Source organism: Arachis hypogaea, chromosome 9 (assembly GCF_003086295.3).
Source record: "Arachis hypogaea cultivar Tifrunner chromosome 9, arahy.Tifrunner.gnm2.J5K5, whole genome shotgun sequence".
NCBI classification, from domain to species: Eukaryota; Viridiplantae; Streptophyta; class Magnoliopsida; order Fabales; family Fabaceae; genus Arachis; species Arachis hypogaea.
Window position 1 is genome coordinate 6,616,899 of NC_092044.1, and position 19,163 is coordinate 6,636,061.

Below are 19,163 nucleotides of genomic sequence, written 5' to 3' on the forward strand. Positions count from 1 at the left end.
TACCTCTTAAGATTTTGGATAATAAGGAAGTAGGCTGTGTTACAAGTCGCCAAAACTGTTTGCCTAAAAGTGCCAGCTTTTGGATTCTGAGATCTTTAAATCCAAGGCCTCCTTCTTTTCGTGGGCGAGTCATAGTGTCCCAGCTAATCCAAGCCATCCGCCTTTCAGAACCTTTTTTCCCCACCAGAACTGAGAAAGTAGTAGAGAGTGAATTTCCGAAATTAAACCATCAGGCAACTTGAAGCAAGACAATGTATAAATAGGAATAGCTTCTCCCACTGCCTTAAACAATACGTGTCTACCACCTGACGAAAGAAGATTGTGCTTCCACCCTTGGATTCTTTTCCAAACCTTTTCTTTGATCATACTAAAAGAAGCCTTTTTCGATTTAGAGACTATAGAAGACAAACCAAGGTATTTATCTTGAGCCCCAATATGATTAATATTCATAGAGTTAGCCAGTAGTGTACGAGTAGTGGAGGGAGTGTTGTGGATAAAGAATACAACAGATTTATTAAGATTTACCCTCTGGCCACTGATACTTTCATAAGAATTCAATAAATGCAGGATATTTGAACATGCTTCAGGATTAGCCTTACAGAATAAGATGGAATCATCAGCAAACAGGAGGTGGTTGACCATGGGACATCGCCTATGTATCTGAAGATCCTGAATTAGTTTGCTTTGTTCTACCTTGTGTAGCAAGAAGAAGAGGCCTTCTGCACAAAAAAGAAAAAAATAGGGGATAGAGGATCTCCTTGTCGAATACCTCTATTTGGTTTGAAGAAACCATAAGGTTGTCCTTCCACAATAACAGAATAAGAAACAGTTGTCACTAATTCTTGAATCCACATGATCCACGGAGAGTCGAAACCAAACTTCTCCAATATAAACCAAAGAAAGTGCCATTCTACCCTATCATATGCCTTACTCATATATAATTTTAGCGCCATTTCATTTTCGAGTCCTCTTTTTTTGTTCTTCAAGTAATGCATACACTCGTGAGCAATTAGGATATTATCAGAGATTAATCTGCCTTTAATGAAAGTACTCTGCGTAGGACTAATTAGTCTATTCATCATACCCTGAAGTCTATGTACAAATACTTTGGAGATAATTTTGTAAAAGACTGAAGATAGGCTTATTGGTCTTACCTGAGTTATATCTTTAGTATCAGAAATCTTGGGAATAAGACAGATCTGAGTGTGGTTAAAACCCTTCAAAATTCTGCCCCCTGAAAAGAAGCTCTTAACTGCTCGAAACACATCACCACTAAGTATGTTCCAGAAGCTTTGAAAAAATTTTGCTGTCATATCATCATCTCTTGGAGCACTTTGAGGATGAATGCTAAATGTTGCACGTTTTACTTCCTTCATAGTAACTAGTCTTTGAAGCCTACGATTCATGTGAGCTGTAACTTTAGGTTCAAAATCAGTAAACACAGGTTCATGGTTCTCATGACAAGTGGAGAAAAAGATGTCCTTGAGATAAGATTCAGCCACAGAAGCAATACCAGCATTTGAAGTAGCCACTTCACCATCACTACCAGTTAGTTGCCAAATTCTATTTCTTCGGGTTCGATTTCTAAATTTCTGATGGAAGAAAGCTGTATTTTGATCACCAAATTTGAGCCATTTGATTCTAGACTTATCTTTCCAATAAGATTCCTCATTTTACAATACTTTTTCAAGTTTGTCCTCTATTTCTGAAATGATGTCACCTCCATGAATTTCTACTAAACAAAGTTTCTCTAATTCCGACTGTAGTAAATCAATCTCTACCTTCGAATTAGATCTGTGTTCTTGCTGCCATCTGACAATCTTATGTCGACAACACTTTATTTTTTGAGCTAGGATATACATGGCTGAACCATCAATCTGTTCGTGCCAAACCTCTCTAACAATCTGCCTTATTTCATCATTGGAACACCATTTTTCTTGGAATTTGAATCGGCGTTTAGATCTCTCAGTTCTCGGATTAGAGTCTAAGAGAAGAGGGGAGTGATCCGAACCTGATTTTGACAGTCTAAGAACCGTTGCATTGGGATAGAGTTGCTGCCAATCAACTCCTACCAAGAATCGGTCCAGTCTTTCCTATATCAACTCATCACCCCTCCGTCTATTTAACCAAGTGAATAGTTTTCCGACCATACCAATATCAATCAGGGAATTATTATCAATAAACTATTAAAGGTTTCAATAGAAGAAGGAGATTTAGTACCCCCACCTTCTTTCTCCAATTGATTAGAAATGGCATTAAAATCCCCCATTAACACAACCTTACCATCGAACTATTGAGTGATTGAAGTTAATTCAGCAAATTGAGCCATTCTATGTTGATCATTTGAACTGAGATAAACACCTAGAACACCATAGGGATCATTAGAACCAGCTGTCAGAATTGATGCCGCAATGAAGAATCTACCATACTGTAAAATCTGAACAGTGCAACCATCCCTCCATGCCATTTCCAAACCCCCTGATAATCCATCCGGATCCACAATAAACCATTTCTAGAAGTCACAAGATCTTAGTTTTCCTTCAACTTGTCATGATTGATTTTTTGTTTCACAGATAAAACCAACCTCGGGGGAGTAGGATTTGCAAATCCCTTTAAGATTGTGGATTATCAGGGGTCTCCCCAAACCCCGACAATTTCACGAGAGCAGTTTCATATTTTTTTGGGTGCCACTTGAAGGCTGGCAGCTGGCACCCTCCACCGTCATAGCATCAGAGACAATATCATTGAGACAAATTTTCTTTGAAATATCTTCAGTACCATTACCTCCACTCCTCCGTTTGAAACCTATCACAGACTTTCTGGCAAGTTGTTTCAGGTTTGGCTTTTTGTTCTCCTTTTTAAGCTTGGATATGACGTTGTTATTGTGTTGGACATTATTCATGGGATAGGATATCTCCAATAAAGCATTAGAAGAAGAATTAGTATCAGTAGCCATACCTGTGTTGTCTGATTCACCCTCATTTTCTACTCTATAACCCGAATTAGCAGCAATTTTTTCATTATTCTCTTTTTTCTGATCATCTTGCACACTTATTTTTCAGAAACTATCAAAAAGCCAAGCAGGTGGAGCTTTTTTCTTCGATTGAGCTGGAATAGAACCATCCTGAGGTTGGTTAGGATTGAAGGAAGCTTTCTTTTCAGTTAAACGCCTACCGATTTAATCTGCCTTAAGCCATTCACCAACTCGATCTTCCTTGATATTGTTTTGGGCAAAATTATCAATAAAAAATTGGCAGTTCTTCCAGGTTCCGTGTACATGCTTGAATTCCTTCAGAAACATCTTCATAAGCTAAAACAATCAAATCATCTTTCTGATCACTATCAATTATATGAGGGTTCTGAGTCTTTGATTTGTTGTTCATGGTGTAGAGAAAATCAGAATTGGTATTTAATGATTCCAGAGAGAAATAAGATATATGAAATGAGTGAATTAGAAAACGAAATGAATTAAAAGAGGAATGAATTGGGAGAGAAAACGAAAATTAGGGAGCTCAGTGAAAAAGAAATTAAGAAAAGAAAGTAGAAGAAGATGGAAAAGAATTTGACGAAGAAAAGACAAAAAGAGGTGTAACCATGAAAGCGGCGCAATAAAATCCTAGCAGAACGTGAACGAACTCATCGGGCGCTAGATGAGGAATACGTACTCCCATTTGTTAGAGCATTAGACGAGTATAAATTATCAAATTATAATTTAGCTTATTAACATTAAACCTAGTTTACTTAAAATATGATATAAACGAGTAAGGGTTAAATTTAATTTCATATAGAATATTAGTTAATTTTTTCGTTAGATTATATATTTTTCTATCATTAATAAATTTCCACCTCACGTTTTCATTTATTATTAATAAATCTCCAAAAAATATTTAATTTCTTTCAATCTCTGGTAATATAAAATTCAACAATCTAAGCTATTTTTTATTTTTTCTAAACATTATATGGTATTGGTTTGTTTTTTTCAGTTATACTATGGCCAAACAAAACTCTCGGGTAACAGGTTTCAATGGAGAATGGAATTCAATTTCGTTCATTCTCAATATCAATAAAGTAAGATTAGAAATAAAAATAGAATAGTTAGGTTGGGAAAAATACTATCATTTAAGATACTTAAATGAAAACCAAATACTGTACTTTGAATTGAAAATTTGTTTGAAATACTTGTTTCTCTCTCTCTCACAAAAAAAAGTTTATATAGGTATACTAAATTAAAAAATAATGTGCTTAATAACCACTTAACTTTAGGATATTTAGTAGTCAAAATCAAATATAAATTAGAAATACAGAGGCACAAAAGAATATTTATAGTGGTTGAAAATAAGTACAAATAAAATGTATTTAGGATACAATTTTTTGTCATTAAAAAAAAGTGAAAATAGATTCACTTTATTAATTCCCTGTTTATTATTTTTATTTTTTGTCCTAGACTCCTAGTTATCAAACATCTATATATAACAGACTATAATTTACCCTATAATTTATTATAATTATCATAGCTAACCATCATGAGAATCCCAGTGTAATATTAAGGACCATCCTATATGTATACCTCATTTATTATATATATATATATATATATATATATATATATATACAGTTTCTAATTGAAAATTATTTAAAAAATATATAAAAAAGCACAATAATAAAAAAAATAAAAAAATGAGAGAATGTGATGAAAATATAAATAAATAAAGAGAAATGACAAAGAAAAAAAAAGTGAAAACAAATTAAAATAGTGGGCATATAAGATACATAGATACAAGATTTAAATAATATAATAATAGCTAGCAACTCCCACATATGTTATTAATTACAATTTTACTAGATTATTAATAATATTTCTATCAATTTCTACTGACTTTTGTTTATAGTTTTATTTAATAAAAATATTTTTGTGTATGTATCTAATAAAATTATCTTTTTTATAACTATATATAATAAAATATTTTTATAAATATATTTTTTAAATATATCTCTTTATACATATATTTAAAATATAATAATTAATTATTATTATTAATAAATTAACAGATAATATATTAATACCTTATACTTTTTTCCTTAATTATTACTTATTAACTTTCGGTATCTTATAAGACACAATATTTACATTTCTCTTCCATAGTTGACTAATTCTGAAATCTGACAATACTTTGAATTTATATATATAAAATTTCTCATTTTCCTAGTTGCTTCTCTCATCATCACTATATATTTATTATCTTATATGAATTTTCACTCTAGAATTCAATCTCCATTCAACAAATCATCACCCGGTTTTCCGTCATATCATTTAACCATTGGCACATATATCACTTTCTCTATATATAAAGAGATACTCCTAGCTACTTCAAATTAAACACACATACATAACCACAAACATGATCAAAATTTCTCCATTTTGGCTTATTGCTCTTTTCTCTATCATCTATGTTAATGGTGTTCTTCATGTTGAAGCCACTCACATAACTTCTGATGATGATGATGATTCCTCTCATCAACCTTACAGAACAGCTTATCACTTCCAACCTCCCAAGAATTGGATAAATGGTATTATGTGTTTGATTATATTATTTATCAATTATCATATTTTTCTTTATATATTTAGATACTTTTGCTGGATTTGTTTGTTGAGGTAAAGTATATAAGCGTTGTTTGTTGCTGATAGCAATGCCGAAAGAGATAAATAATATCTATTACAAACTCTTTCTCTTCTTCATAACTTGGAACGATAAAAAAAATTATATTATATGTCTTAATTCCCTTGCTTGTATATATTTATTATTTGCTCAATTTCTTTCTTTTTATTTTTGGAAACTTTTTAAATATATGTATATATATTAACAATTTGTTCCTTTGATTTGCTTCTTGTTTTGATGATTTAACCGGTGGTGCTAAAATGGATGCTTGGGTGTGTTTGGACTTGCAGATCCTAATGGTTAGTTTATCTTCCCTCTTTCTTAACCCTCCTTTGATTATATTGCTTTAATTTATTTGCACTTTATTTACTGAATAATTATAATGATATATGAATGTTTAGTTATATCATTCTTCTGCATGTAGAATAGCTAGCTATTAGCCTGAAATTCCACAATAAAAATGATTTATTATTTAAATTTTTTTATAAAGATCAGATGATATTTATTAATTAAATTTATTAAGTTATTTATATATCATAAAATAAAATTAGTTGAAACAATATTAATATGATAAATTAATTTTAAAGATAAGAAATATCTTAATAATATTTTATGATATTTTAAAAGTCATTTATATTAATAAATTAGTGAAACAAGTATTTTTTTAAAAAAAACTTTTAATTTTTTAAAAATATTGTGAAAGCTAAAAAAAGAGAAGGAGGATATAAATTTTAAAATTTTTGAGGGGTCATCATCATGGCTCCCTTATCTCTATTAAGCACCGTTTCCGAATGTAAGGAAATAAATAAATAAATAAATAAATATATTGGCAAACGTTCAAATTCTCCTACCTTATATTAATATTTATTTTAATATTTTAAATTTTTGGTAAATCATTCCTACCCTAGTATTGTCTTTGATAAATCGTCACATTAATAGTATAATTTTTTTTTTATCAATAAATTGAGTTGGGTGTTGTATGTGTATAAAGTATAAACAACCTGGCCCAGTCTACATGAGTGTTTATTAATAAATATCATATCTCTATCACAATGTCACTGCCTAGTATATTCTTTGTATAGTTTCAGAAGAAAATAGAAATAATCAAATAATAGTATATATTTTAACATTTATATATAAGAACTTTGGTCAAACTGGTTGAAAATTTCAAATTTATTAAGGATTCAAATATTGATAACAATAATTGAGAAATGTAGAAGAGAGGTCAATACTGAAAATATTTAATTTCCAAAAGTTTGTTCATCAACAGCGGTTCCAAAAATATAATAAATCACAACATATATACATGACATTCAGATATTTGGCATATTCATGCGGTAGGGACAAATTTAATTTTCGGTATCTATTTGATTAAGAAGTTTCTTCCAACCGATCGGCATTTAATTTTCTTATTATTATAAATATTCATGAGGATATATAATATAGTTTAAAGAATTAAATTAATCGGTTGTCTTTTCCTAGATTCTTCTTTTTGGAGGAAAATCTTTTAAATACTAATTGTTAACAATATAAAATTATTGTCAATAAAATATAGTGAAAAAAATAGAGCGTGTTTAATATAAAATCTAAATGTAAAATGTATATACAATAGAAGTGTTTGGATATCTTAAAAGTCTTATATAACTACTACCTCTAATTGAAAATAACTGTTTAAGTTAGAGGTTTACATTGTAATAAATTATTGTTTGTTTGATAAAACTTAGGCAATATTAATAGGAGGAGAAATAATATATTAGTAAGTTATGTTATTATATTTTGGTCAACCCTTTATCATAGGGATACTTATATTATAACTAAAAATCACTGTCACTAATTAGCTTTCTAGATACATTTATTTTTCTAATTATTATGTGATATCATATTTACATGTAATTGTAAAAATCTGATGTTTAGCACAAATTTTTGCTAGTGCATTAGTCATGCTAAGTTTCTTGTCTCAAAAATCATAATAAGCTGATGACGTGTCTTCCATCATAATTATAAAAGTGCAACTCATACCACAAATAGAAACACTGTATATCTACAAGCCTATAATTAATATAATTACCGTGGATGAAGAGTTTAATTATTTTTTTTTAAAAGATACACTGAATGCATCTCCATCATAGCTACAGTTTTTTGTTAGCTCTGATGATTCTCCTTCTCTGGTATGTTCATGTTGCATCTATAAGTATAACTTTGATTTCGATTTTGAAGAGATATATATGTTCAACTTATGTCATGTAATTAATATATTCTACTAGTCCAAAAATGATTTATATAATACGTAAAAAATAACTTTACTACAATATGGTTTCTTTGGCAGTGATTAGACAATAGTATATATAGTTACTTCATATAAATTTTACTAATATATAATAACTATTGTTCGGCATAATACCCGACTACGCACTATATCCTATAATTAGTATTTGCTCATATATTCTATTAATTTTTTAAAAAATTTTAATTTTAAGCAATATTAACGTAAAATAATTATATATATATATAAAAAATATATAATATAATATAATACGTCAGTAAAAATTAACTATTTTTAATTATTTAAATATTCATCTAAAAAAATCGATATAATTAAATAAAATTCGTTTATAAAATTAAACTTTTTTTAATGGCAAACTCTTGTGCGCAAACAATGCACTATGCACAGGTGTTGCACCAACCAATTCACTAGTATAAAAAATGGTGGAAACTAGGTGCAATCGATTTCACGTGAAATTGATAACTGAGAGCTATTAGATGATTTGATTGATTTGATTAAGTTTTCATCTAACGGTTCTGAAATATCAACTTCACGTGAAGTCGACTGCACCTGAATTTTCACCATAAAAAATGCCAAAAAAAAGCAAAGGGTTTAAGTTATTATCTAATCAAATATATGTTTTCACTTATAAAATATTTTTTGAAATAATAGATACAGTAAATTAATAAAATAGTATTTTTTTGTTTATTACATTTTAAATTTTTTTGAGATTTATATGTTTTATCATTCACATTTTCAAAGTTATTTTTGTTGGTAACATAAATTTTTTATTACTATTTTAATAATTTATCATGATAAAATATGTCCATAATTCTTTTACACTAATATAATATATGTGGCATATTATATTATGTAGGACCAATGAGATATAAGGGATTGTACCATCTATTTTATCAATACAACCCTAAAGGTGCAGTTTGGGGAAACATTGTATGGGCTCATTCTGTATCAAAAGATCTCGTTAATTGGACCCCACTTAATATTGCCATCTATCCATCTCAGCCGTCCGATATAAATGGTTGTTGGTCAGGATCAGCTACAATACTCCCTGGGGGCAAACCTGTCATTTTGTACACCGGAATTGATCCAAACAATCAACAAGTTCAAAACTTGGCCTACCCGAAAGACTTATCTGATCCATATCTTAAAGAATGGGTGAAATCCCTGAAAAACCCTTTGATGGCACCAACTATTGCTAACATGATCAATGCAAGTTCATTTAGGGACCCCACTACAGCATGGCTAGGAAGAGATGGGCATTGGAGGGTCTTAGTTGGAAACAAGAGGGGCAAAATTGGGCAAGCACTTTTATATAGGAGCAAAGATTTTGTTAATTGGGTCAAAGCCAAACACCCTTTACATTCATCTAAGTATACTGGAATGTGGGAATGTCCTGATTTTTTCCCTGTTTCGAAAAAGGGCATTTTGGGAATAGAAACTTCTGTGAATGATGATAATGTTAGGCACGTGCTTAAGGCTAGTTTGGATGATAGGAAACATGATTACTATTTGATTGGGAGTTATAATGCTACCAAGGATAACTTTATCCCGGATAAGGATTTTGATGAGAATATTGAAACCGTGTTAAGGTATGATTATGGAAAATACTATGCATCAAAAACTTTCTTTGATGATGGGAATAAGAGAAGGGTGTTGCTTGGTTGGGTCAACGAATCATCAAGTGTTGCTGATGATATCAAGAAAGGATGGTCTGGAATCCATGTGAGTTGGTTTTAATCTCTCTCTAATTTAATCCAAGAATAGTTGATTATTGAAGTTTTTATGAATTATTTGGTTAGATTATATAATTTGGTACGCCCTTATAATATATGCTTTAATATTTGCATGGATAGGGATGTCAAAAATAAAATATTTCACGTGACAGCTAAGAGTCAAACCATTAGTATATAGATCTAGCTCCACAAACAAAATAATAATAATAATAATAATAATAATAATAATAATAATAATAATAATAATAATAATAATAATAATAATAATAATAATAATAATAATAATTTATTAAGTCCTTTGTTCAAGAATCCAGATTAGCAAATTTTTAGTAGTTTATCTCTATTTGTTTATGTTATATTGACCTTCTCGAAAGGAGATTAGTTATATATTTATAGAAATATTTAAATAATGTAAAATATAAAAATAAAAATAATAAAAATTCCAAATCAATTTTCAAATTATCTTCTATTTTTTAAATAAACAAGATTTTAGATTTTTTATTTTTTTAAATATATTTAAACTTTTACTCATTTAAAACTTAGGAGGATAATTAAGATAATGAACTAAAAAATTTTAATAGTATATATAAATTTAGAAATGATCAAAAGTTAGGTTGAATTTGGTAAAGTTTAAGGAAATTATTGAGCGTAAAACAAGTTTTAATAATAAGCATTTTGACATGTATTTGCAGGCAATACCAAGGGCTATCTGGCTTCATGAGTCAGGTAAGCAATTAGTGCAATGGCCTGTGGTAGAAATTGAGAAGCTGAGAGAAAACCCAGTCAACTGGAACACCAAAGTCCTCAAAGGTGGTCAACTGCTTCAAGTTAATGACATCACAGCAGCACAGGTGAATTATGTGTTTTAAATGTTTGATATAGGTTCTATTATTTTTTTAATAATCAACTAATAAATTAATTAATTGAAATAAATATTCATGCAATTAAATTTGTCAAATTAATAATTAGCAAATACAGTTTTAGATAAGGGTGGCAAAACAGGTCGAATTTATCGGGATGACCCGTCGAACTCACTAAAAAAGCGGGTCAGGTTAGGATTTGAAATCCGTCAAATTGAAAAAATCCACCAAATTTGCGGATTTTGTCTGGACGGACTAGTCCACCAGGCTAAAAATTTTTATTTTTTCTTTTTTTATTAAATAAAAGAGTGATTACTACTACAAAATTAATAATTATATAATTTTCAAACACTTTTTTTTATTGTTTGTTCTTAGTTATTAACTTTATTTATTTCATTTTAAAATTTTGTATATATGCTCACATTATATGATTTTTAAAAAAAATAAAGACGGTTCTATTGACAAATATTATTTTGAATAATTTTATTGAAGTTAAAAATTAAAAAAAAAGATAATAAGAAAATTATATTATAACTTTACTATTTTTTATTTATATTTTTAATTATTATTTTTTAATTAATTTTAATAAATTTTATTTTTCCAAAAAAAAAAAAGAATCAAGCAGGCTAACCCACTAGCTCGCTAATCCGCCATAAAGTAGGACGAACTAGCATTTTAAACCCACCTTAACTCACAGGACGGGCTGCTCGCCCGCTTTGCCACCCCTAGTGTTAGATGAGCGAGTTCATATATATAGGTTCTATTATACGCATTCTAGTATTTATGGGTGTCAAGTGATGAATCAATCCAAAAAATAAAAGAAAAGAAGAGTGTGATTCTTTTCAAACTTCAGATGAATTTAATTATGTGTATTTTGCAGGCTGACGTTGAAATTTCATTTAAGATAAATAAGATTGGCGATGCTGAAGAATTGAACTCTTGGGTAGACCCCCAAATTCTGTGTAGCCAGAAGGGTTCTTCTGTTAGAAGTGGATTGGGACCCTTTGGCCTAGTAGTTTTGGCTTCAAAGGGATTGCAAGAGTACACTTCAGTGTTCTTCAGAATATTCAAATACCAAAACGAAAATTTGGTTCTCTTTTGCAGTGACCAAAGCAGGTTTGAAAATGATGTAACTAAATATGATTCACGGAGAAAATAATCTATTAAAGTTATACCATTAACATATTTTAGTGCATCAAACACCTAAGTTCAACCATATCCATTATGTATTTCCCATATGAATCACTCTGATATGTATAATCATTGCTTTGATAGGTCTTCCTTGAACAAAGACAATGATCTCACCACTTATGGAACTTTTGTGGATGTGGATCCTCTTCATGAGAAGTTGTCATTGAGAAGCTTGGTAAGTTCCAATTTATGCATTCATAAGAACTTCAAAAGAAAATTAATCATACTTCTTCCATTCTCTTTTATTTGTGATAAATAAAAAGGAACGGAAGATATCATTATCCATACAAGTCATGGCTACAAAGAATTTCATCTTTATTTTATTTATTGTGAAGAAAAGGAGGTCACTCTTGCTCTTCCTATTAAAATGGTTAACACTTAACAACCATCAGTGTCATGATTATGATCTATCAAAAACCAATTGCAGCTACTTGACATGTATTATTCCTTAGATCTTTTACTTTTATGCTTCTAATATGAGTTTCTTTTTTCACTTTTTCAACAGATTGATCACTCTGTTGTGGAGAGTTTTGGAGGAGACGGAAAGGCTTGCATCACTGCCAGAGTTTATCCCACACTGGCAATAAATGATGAGGCACAACTATATGCCTTCAATAATGGAACTTCTAGTGTTAAGATCACAAGTTTGAGTGCTTGGAGCATGAAGAAAGCACAAATCAATGGAAACTAAACACAATTAGTGGGCAATTAAATTCTGGATTCAGAAGATGAGCATTCATTATGACAATTCTTTTGTGTTCTATTACTATTGTCTCCAATGTATCACTAATGTAACATTAATAAGCAAGTCATTCATCTTATGTAGTATTTGATGAAAATATGACTCCTAAAATTGTTCACTGAGCAATAATAATATATTATTTGTATATCAGTCATTAGCAAATCTTATCATATGTCCTCTTCTAGAAAAGCATATACATACCAACTTATTAGCACACCTGGGCTTCCAACACATCATTAAGCAGAATGAAAAAGCACAAGTCATCTATTTTATAAATCAATGACGCATCAGAAATTTGCCTAAGTTTATCATGTAAATACAAACAATTTTATGAAATACAGAATACGTATAGGGAAATACATGTAGACATGGCCATTATTTTTTTGTTCAAAAGATTATCACAGATAACAGAAAAAACACAAAAAAAACCTCATATGAAACACAGTAGGAAGCTATAACACATCTTGCAAAACATGGATATAAAGATATACAGCGGTTGTTAGTTTGCATCCTGTGGACAGATAAAGGAGCTGCAGCCTATAATACATACTACTAATTTATTTTGTCAGTGAACCTTGGACAAGAAACAATACATGAAGTGTCAATAAATCCATTGCACATAAACATTACTCCTCCCATTCATATCTTCTCTAAATGTGATGCATTCTTCATGTGTTATAAATTGCTGGATTTCAACACTTTAATGGACACATGCATTTACTAACACCAAACAACTGTTTCATGAGATCTTGGGCGGGTACCAAAATTGCCAATATTTTACAAGGACCAAAAGCATAGTAAAGCTGGCATTAAAACAAAAACACATCCAACATTCATGTGGCTTGAAAAATACTAGGAGGGGCGAAAAGTTCTATGCATCTTGATGTTGAAATTGTGCTTAACTGCTGAACATAACCAACCTTCTTTAATTATTCACAAAAACTAGCATACCTGATACCTCATTCTACTTTAACAATATGTTGCAGCAACCTACCTTTTCCTAGTCCAAAATATACTTAAATTATTCAAAAAACACATTCATCTGCAAACCATGCATCTAATAAACCACAAAAGTCCCTTTCCTCATGGAAACTGGCACACACTGATTCATTGACTAGGTTTGTGTCTTCTACCCATTTCTACTAGAAGCAAGGAAACCAAAACTCATAGCAACTACAAAAGAACGTACATCAATTTACTACCAAAAGGTGGTCAACTAAATTTACTTGTTTAACTACTATTGGCTTTACTATGGCCAATGTGAGCCTTAGGATTTGATGAGCTTAACATCTAGAGCCATGATGCCTATAATAATGGGTGCAATCCCTTATTCTTGGTGCAGTTCTAAAATCTATAAAGAATTAAAGTTGTACTCTCAGTAACAGCAATAACTTTTCTCCTAGCGGAAAGCACTTGACCAAACAACTATTCAAATTAAACATAACACAAAATACACATCGTGCGCATGTCCAAACCAAACCAAAACTGTGTAATACACCAAAAGAAAACTGATTATTCCAATATTCCTTCAAAAAGACATAACGAACATCATTCCCATGAATTCAGGTTTGATAATTCCTGCCAAAAAAACACTCTAAATCTATCTACGTTATTAATATTATAAGCAAAAACCGGCAAATTGGATCCCTGAACTATATTCTACCGTGATCCTCATCCACTTAACAAAATCATCCAAAATCATTCCCAATCTCCAAGTCGCTTGGATATATTTTGTAAACACAGTTATATTTTGAATTCTAATTTGGAGCTTTATTCTTTCTATGATTGTTTTCTTTATAATTAAACAAAGTGACCTCACAAGATAACCCACAAAAATCAAACAATGCAGAGTTATCAACATTGCATCATAATAAGCAATTGCAGTAGTACTTGTGCATATAAAGGAGCGAATACCGGTTCATCACAAGTCTAAAACAGTACAAATTACAAAATAACAATTTAACAAGTTTCTAGTCTTTTCTCAAAGCCATTATTTTTTCACTTAACAAAAATCCCCCAATTCAAGGAAGATACAAAAAAAAGGGGGAAAATTTTATATATTAGTTAGTGTCCCAGGGTTTGGGTTCGGGGACCGCGACGACCATACCTTGAAGGTCATGGTTAAGAGTGAGCTGGCAGGCGAGCCTGGAGTGCTTGTTGAGAACCCTAGCCCTCGAATTGCGCTTGAGAACGTACTCTTCTTCATAGGAACGTGGAGGGAGCTTGTCAAGCCATTCTTGGGCGATGTTAACCTCGCATTCGGCGGAGCAGGCGTCGATCTCTTCCAGACGGTGGGAGGCTGGGTCGATAAGGCCCGAGTTGGTTAGGGCTTTAAGGAGGGTGTGGCCTGAAAGGCCCAGAATTTCATGCTTCCTGCCCTCGAAGTCGATTGCTGAGAGGCGGACGATGCGGTCGGAGACCTTCTTTGAGGAGGAAGTTGAGGAGGAGGTGGAGGTGGTGGTGGAGGATCGGGCGATTAGAGATTTGGTGAGGAAGGAGGAGAGAGATGGAAGACGGTGGGATTGGGAGGTAAGACGGTGGAGAGCGACTGCCATTGCTGTAAAGTGGAAGGAGTCTGTGAGATCTGATTTGGGGGCAACTGGAAACCAAGTAAATACACTCTTTTTAATTTAGGGATTTTCAATAAGGTGAATTATAGTGTACACAGGGCGAAAGTTAGTGCACTCGGGTCATAGTTGTTAAAATTGAACCGATAATTAAATTGGTCAAATTATTAGGTTATTGAGTAATTGGTTTAATTAGTAGGTCATTGATTGAATCGGTTAATCCGATCTTATATAAATAAAAAATAAAATATAATCAAAAATTAAAATTAAAATTTAAAATATATATTTTTATTAATATTTTAAGAATATCCAACTATTTTAAAATAATATGAAACAGAAATAATAAATATTTTATTAATTTTATTTTATCATAAATATTTTATTTTATTTTTATATTAAAATAATAATTATTTTTAAATTTTAATAATTTATTAATAAATTTATATCTATTATACTATTATATACTACAAGTATTTATTAAAAAATAATATTAATAGATATTATATAATTATGAAAAGAAAAATAAGTAAATTTATAATTGTTGTTAAATAAAAATATAATTAATTTAAAAATAAGTGAGTTTATAACTAAAATTAAAATAAATTAAATATAAATAAATATATTCGATAAAAGATATTTATATATATAATAATTTGTAAGTATACTAACTTGTTGGTTGTGATTTGCTTTTTTGATGTTGAGGACAGGAGTTTGAATCCCACCTCACCTATTTTAAAAAATTTTAAATTCTACCGATTTGGTTGAACCGATTTTATCGAGTTTGACTGATTTTTATCAATTCATTTTAGATTTGATCGGTTCATATCGATTTTCTTTCTTGTTCGATTTAATTAACGGACCAGAACCGATTTTACCAAATTTGACTGATTTTTATCGATTCATTTCGAATTTAATCGGTTTATATCGGTTTTTTTGTTTGATTTAATTAACGGATCAAACTGGTTTAGGATCCGATTTATCGGTTTAGTTAAATTTATTTATTATTGTTAATTTTTTTGTTATGGACTCACTAGTTAAAAAAAACTAATCTTTTTGTTCAACACAGAACAACTTTTACACTATAAAAATATTGAAGAGAACTTGATGGAACTTCTTTATTATTCTGTTATTGTGGATATGATGTTTTTGAATATTTTTATTGTTCCGTTCTTTTTTACATGCAATATAGAAATAAATTAATATAATATTTATTTAGTAGACTTAGTTATGTAAAAAAATTTTGTTGCCATTTTATTTGATGAATCAAAGAAAAAAAATATTATTTAAAAAAATAATAATATATTTTTAATAATATTATTAATATAAAATAATAAATTTTAAATGTTCTTTTAAATAATATATATCGTTTAAAATAATATAAGTATTCTAAATAATATATTTAAAATATAGTAAAGTAATATATTTTAATAAAAAATTTGTTATTAAAAAATTATATTAATATTTTTTATATGAATTTTTTTATTAAACTTCTTTTTTTTTGCAAGAACAATTATAATATCATATGGAGATATGATAAAAGTAAATATAAATATTTGGCTTTATTTTTTATTTGATGGACTTTGGTTAGTAATAAAATATGATATACATACACATATATACACATATATAGATTATGGTCATACAATATATATTATTTAACCTAACCTACATTATCATACATTTGAGTATTTAAAATATAAATCTTATGAAAAACGGTGTTGATAAACAAATGTATTATGTGGGAAAAAATTAATACTAATTATTCTATTTTTGTTATCAACTTTTTTTTAAAACAAATTAATTAGATATTTAACACATTTAATTGGCTCTATCTTTTTACTAACAGCATATTATCGTGTCTGTTCTGTCATTTTTCTATTGAGTTTTAAAAATTAATTTTATATTCTTTTACAAATTATAAAACAATAAAATATTTTAAATTATTTAATATGTAAAATATATAAAATAAATAAATTTGAATTAAAAAATAAGATTACAAAAATAGATTGTTATTATGTAAACAAAATCAATATAAAAATTGACTAATATTATTTAAAAATTATTTATTTATAAATATTATTAAATTTATTTATTTTTTCAATCCTATTTAATTAAAAACAATTTTAAAATTTTATATACAAAATCGATGAAAATATATTTATATATAAAATACTTCTAAAATCTGTATAAAAATATTATTATTATTAATTAATTGTGTATTTAAATTATTTTTTATTAAAAAAAAAGAAAAAAACGTATTGATTCACTAGCAAAATGTTAGTGTTAAAATAGTATTTATTTAATTTGTTTATCTGTGTTTCGAAAATAAACATTGAAATAAATCACCATTTCAATTCATTTTATTTTTTAAGCCATTTTAATATATGTACTAACATGAAAACTAAATTATCAAACATACTATTAGAAATATTTAAAGTATCAATAGAAAAATATAGTTAAATTAAGTACATAAATAATTAAACATATGTTAAGTTTTAAGTATACTTCATAGCTAAATTAATAAAATATTATTATTATTTTTATTATTATTGTTGTCAACAATATTAAACATTGTATACATATATGATGAATTATAAGATAAAGAGATAAGTTTGTATAAATATATAGATATTCTCTTCTAGCTATTATTGTAATACAAGATTTTAAAAATTAGTTTAAACCGGCCGATCGAACTGTAAACAAGTAAAAATAACAAATCAATTAGATACTATAATCCAAAGATTTAGAAATCGCTGTCGATCGGTCAAAATGAACCGGTGAGACCTAGTCAATTTTCTCCCAAAAGTCCAACATCCTGCCCTTTTATTTAGGGGAGAGAAACTCTAACCAAGCTATCAAAGTCTAAAACACTTAGCAATACCCTCATGCCTCGTCTATCTCACAGTCTCATTCTCTATTTCTTTCCTTTCATTGATCTACTCCCTCACTTCTTCACTTCCGTCCAGCCATCACCTTGCTATGGTCGCCGTTGCAACTTCTGGAAGCTGTCTCCATTGCGCAGCCATTGTCGCGGCTGCAATTGGTCTCGCTTCCTGCCTCCATCGAGCAACATTGTCCCACCGACGCCAATTCTGTTCCACCACACTCCTCCCTTTCGTCGTATCATTCCCTCTAGTTGTGTCCTGTCCCTTTGTGTGCTAACTACTCAATCTGCTCTCTTCTAGGTACTTTTTAACTCTCATTGTTGTTAGCTAATATGTGAACTGTGATTTTTCATTACTGTGTGGCGTAGAATTGTGAATAATCTTGAATAGTTTATCATATAGTATTTTATAATTTTTTTTAATTTGGTTTTTGAGTTTGCATTTGAAAAAGATCATAACATTGTGGTTTATATAATATTTTTACTATGGATAATATTTTAAAATTTATATTAAACTATAATTATATTTTACCATGTGTACTTATATTTTATGTATTATTTTATTAAAAATAGGTTTTTGGTTAAATTACAATTGAACTGATTAAACCATAAATTAGTAGTTAGAGCGGCTCATAACCGGTTTGATTTCAGAACCTTGCTATAATGACATGTATTATATGTACAGTAGTTTTTAAGTTTTGTTTTTAATTAGGGAGCAGCTTTGAAGGAATGATTATGGCTAATTGGCTAGTTTAGAGTAAACTGTGCAAATTTTTAAGAATAATTTTTATTATGACTTTATGCCTTTGTGCGATGAAAATGCATATTATTAGATTTGTTTGAGATGAAATTGAGTTGGAATTCTTTTTTTTTCTCAAGAAAAAAACATTTACATGAATAAAACATAGGTTATCAAAAGGCATAAAAAAATTTAATTTAAAATATAAATTTATTTTTTAAACTAAAAATATATAAATTTGTCTGTTAATCAATTAAAAAAAATTAGATAATTAAAATACAGTATATAATATCTTGTAAAAAAATTATAAATAAATTACTCTATCTAATAAAAACAAGTCACCAAGAAGTAGAAAAATAAAAAAAATTACAAAAAATATTTTTAAGAATCTAAGTGTTAACAAAAATAATTTTAAATGACAAAAATAATAAAAATATCACCAATAGTTTTAAGATGATGATAAAAATAATCAAATATGAATAAATATGTCTCCATTAAAAACATAA

At 29.0% G+C, this 19,163-nt stretch overlaps 2 protein-coding genes across 2 annotated transcripts; one reads left to right on the forward strand and one right to left on the reverse strand.

The window, feature by feature from the left end:
• Positions 1-5,286: 5,286 nt before the first annotated feature.
• On the forward strand, positions 5,287-15,058 carry LOC112710153 (beta-fructofuranosidase, cell wall isozyme). The gene is made up of 7 exons (XM_025762271.2): positions 5,287-5,568; positions 5,948-5,956; positions 8,798-9,663; positions 10,367-10,525; positions 11,415-11,650; positions 11,810-11,900; positions 12,231-15,058. The coding sequence occupies exons 1-7, from the start codon at positions 5,400-5,402 to the stop codon at positions 12,414-12,416; spliced, it is 1,716 nt and encodes a 571-aa protein (XP_025618056.1). The 5' UTR covers positions 5,287-5,399; the 3' UTR covers positions 12,417-15,058.
• Positions 14,304-15,022, reverse strand: LOC112710154 (uncharacterized). The gene has a single exon (XM_025762272.3). The coding sequence runs from the start codon at positions 15,020-15,022 to the stop codon at positions 14,528-14,530; it is 495 nt and encodes a 164-aa protein (XP_025618057.1). The 3' UTR covers positions 14,304-14,527.
• Positions 15,059-19,163: the final 4,105 nt, after the last annotated feature.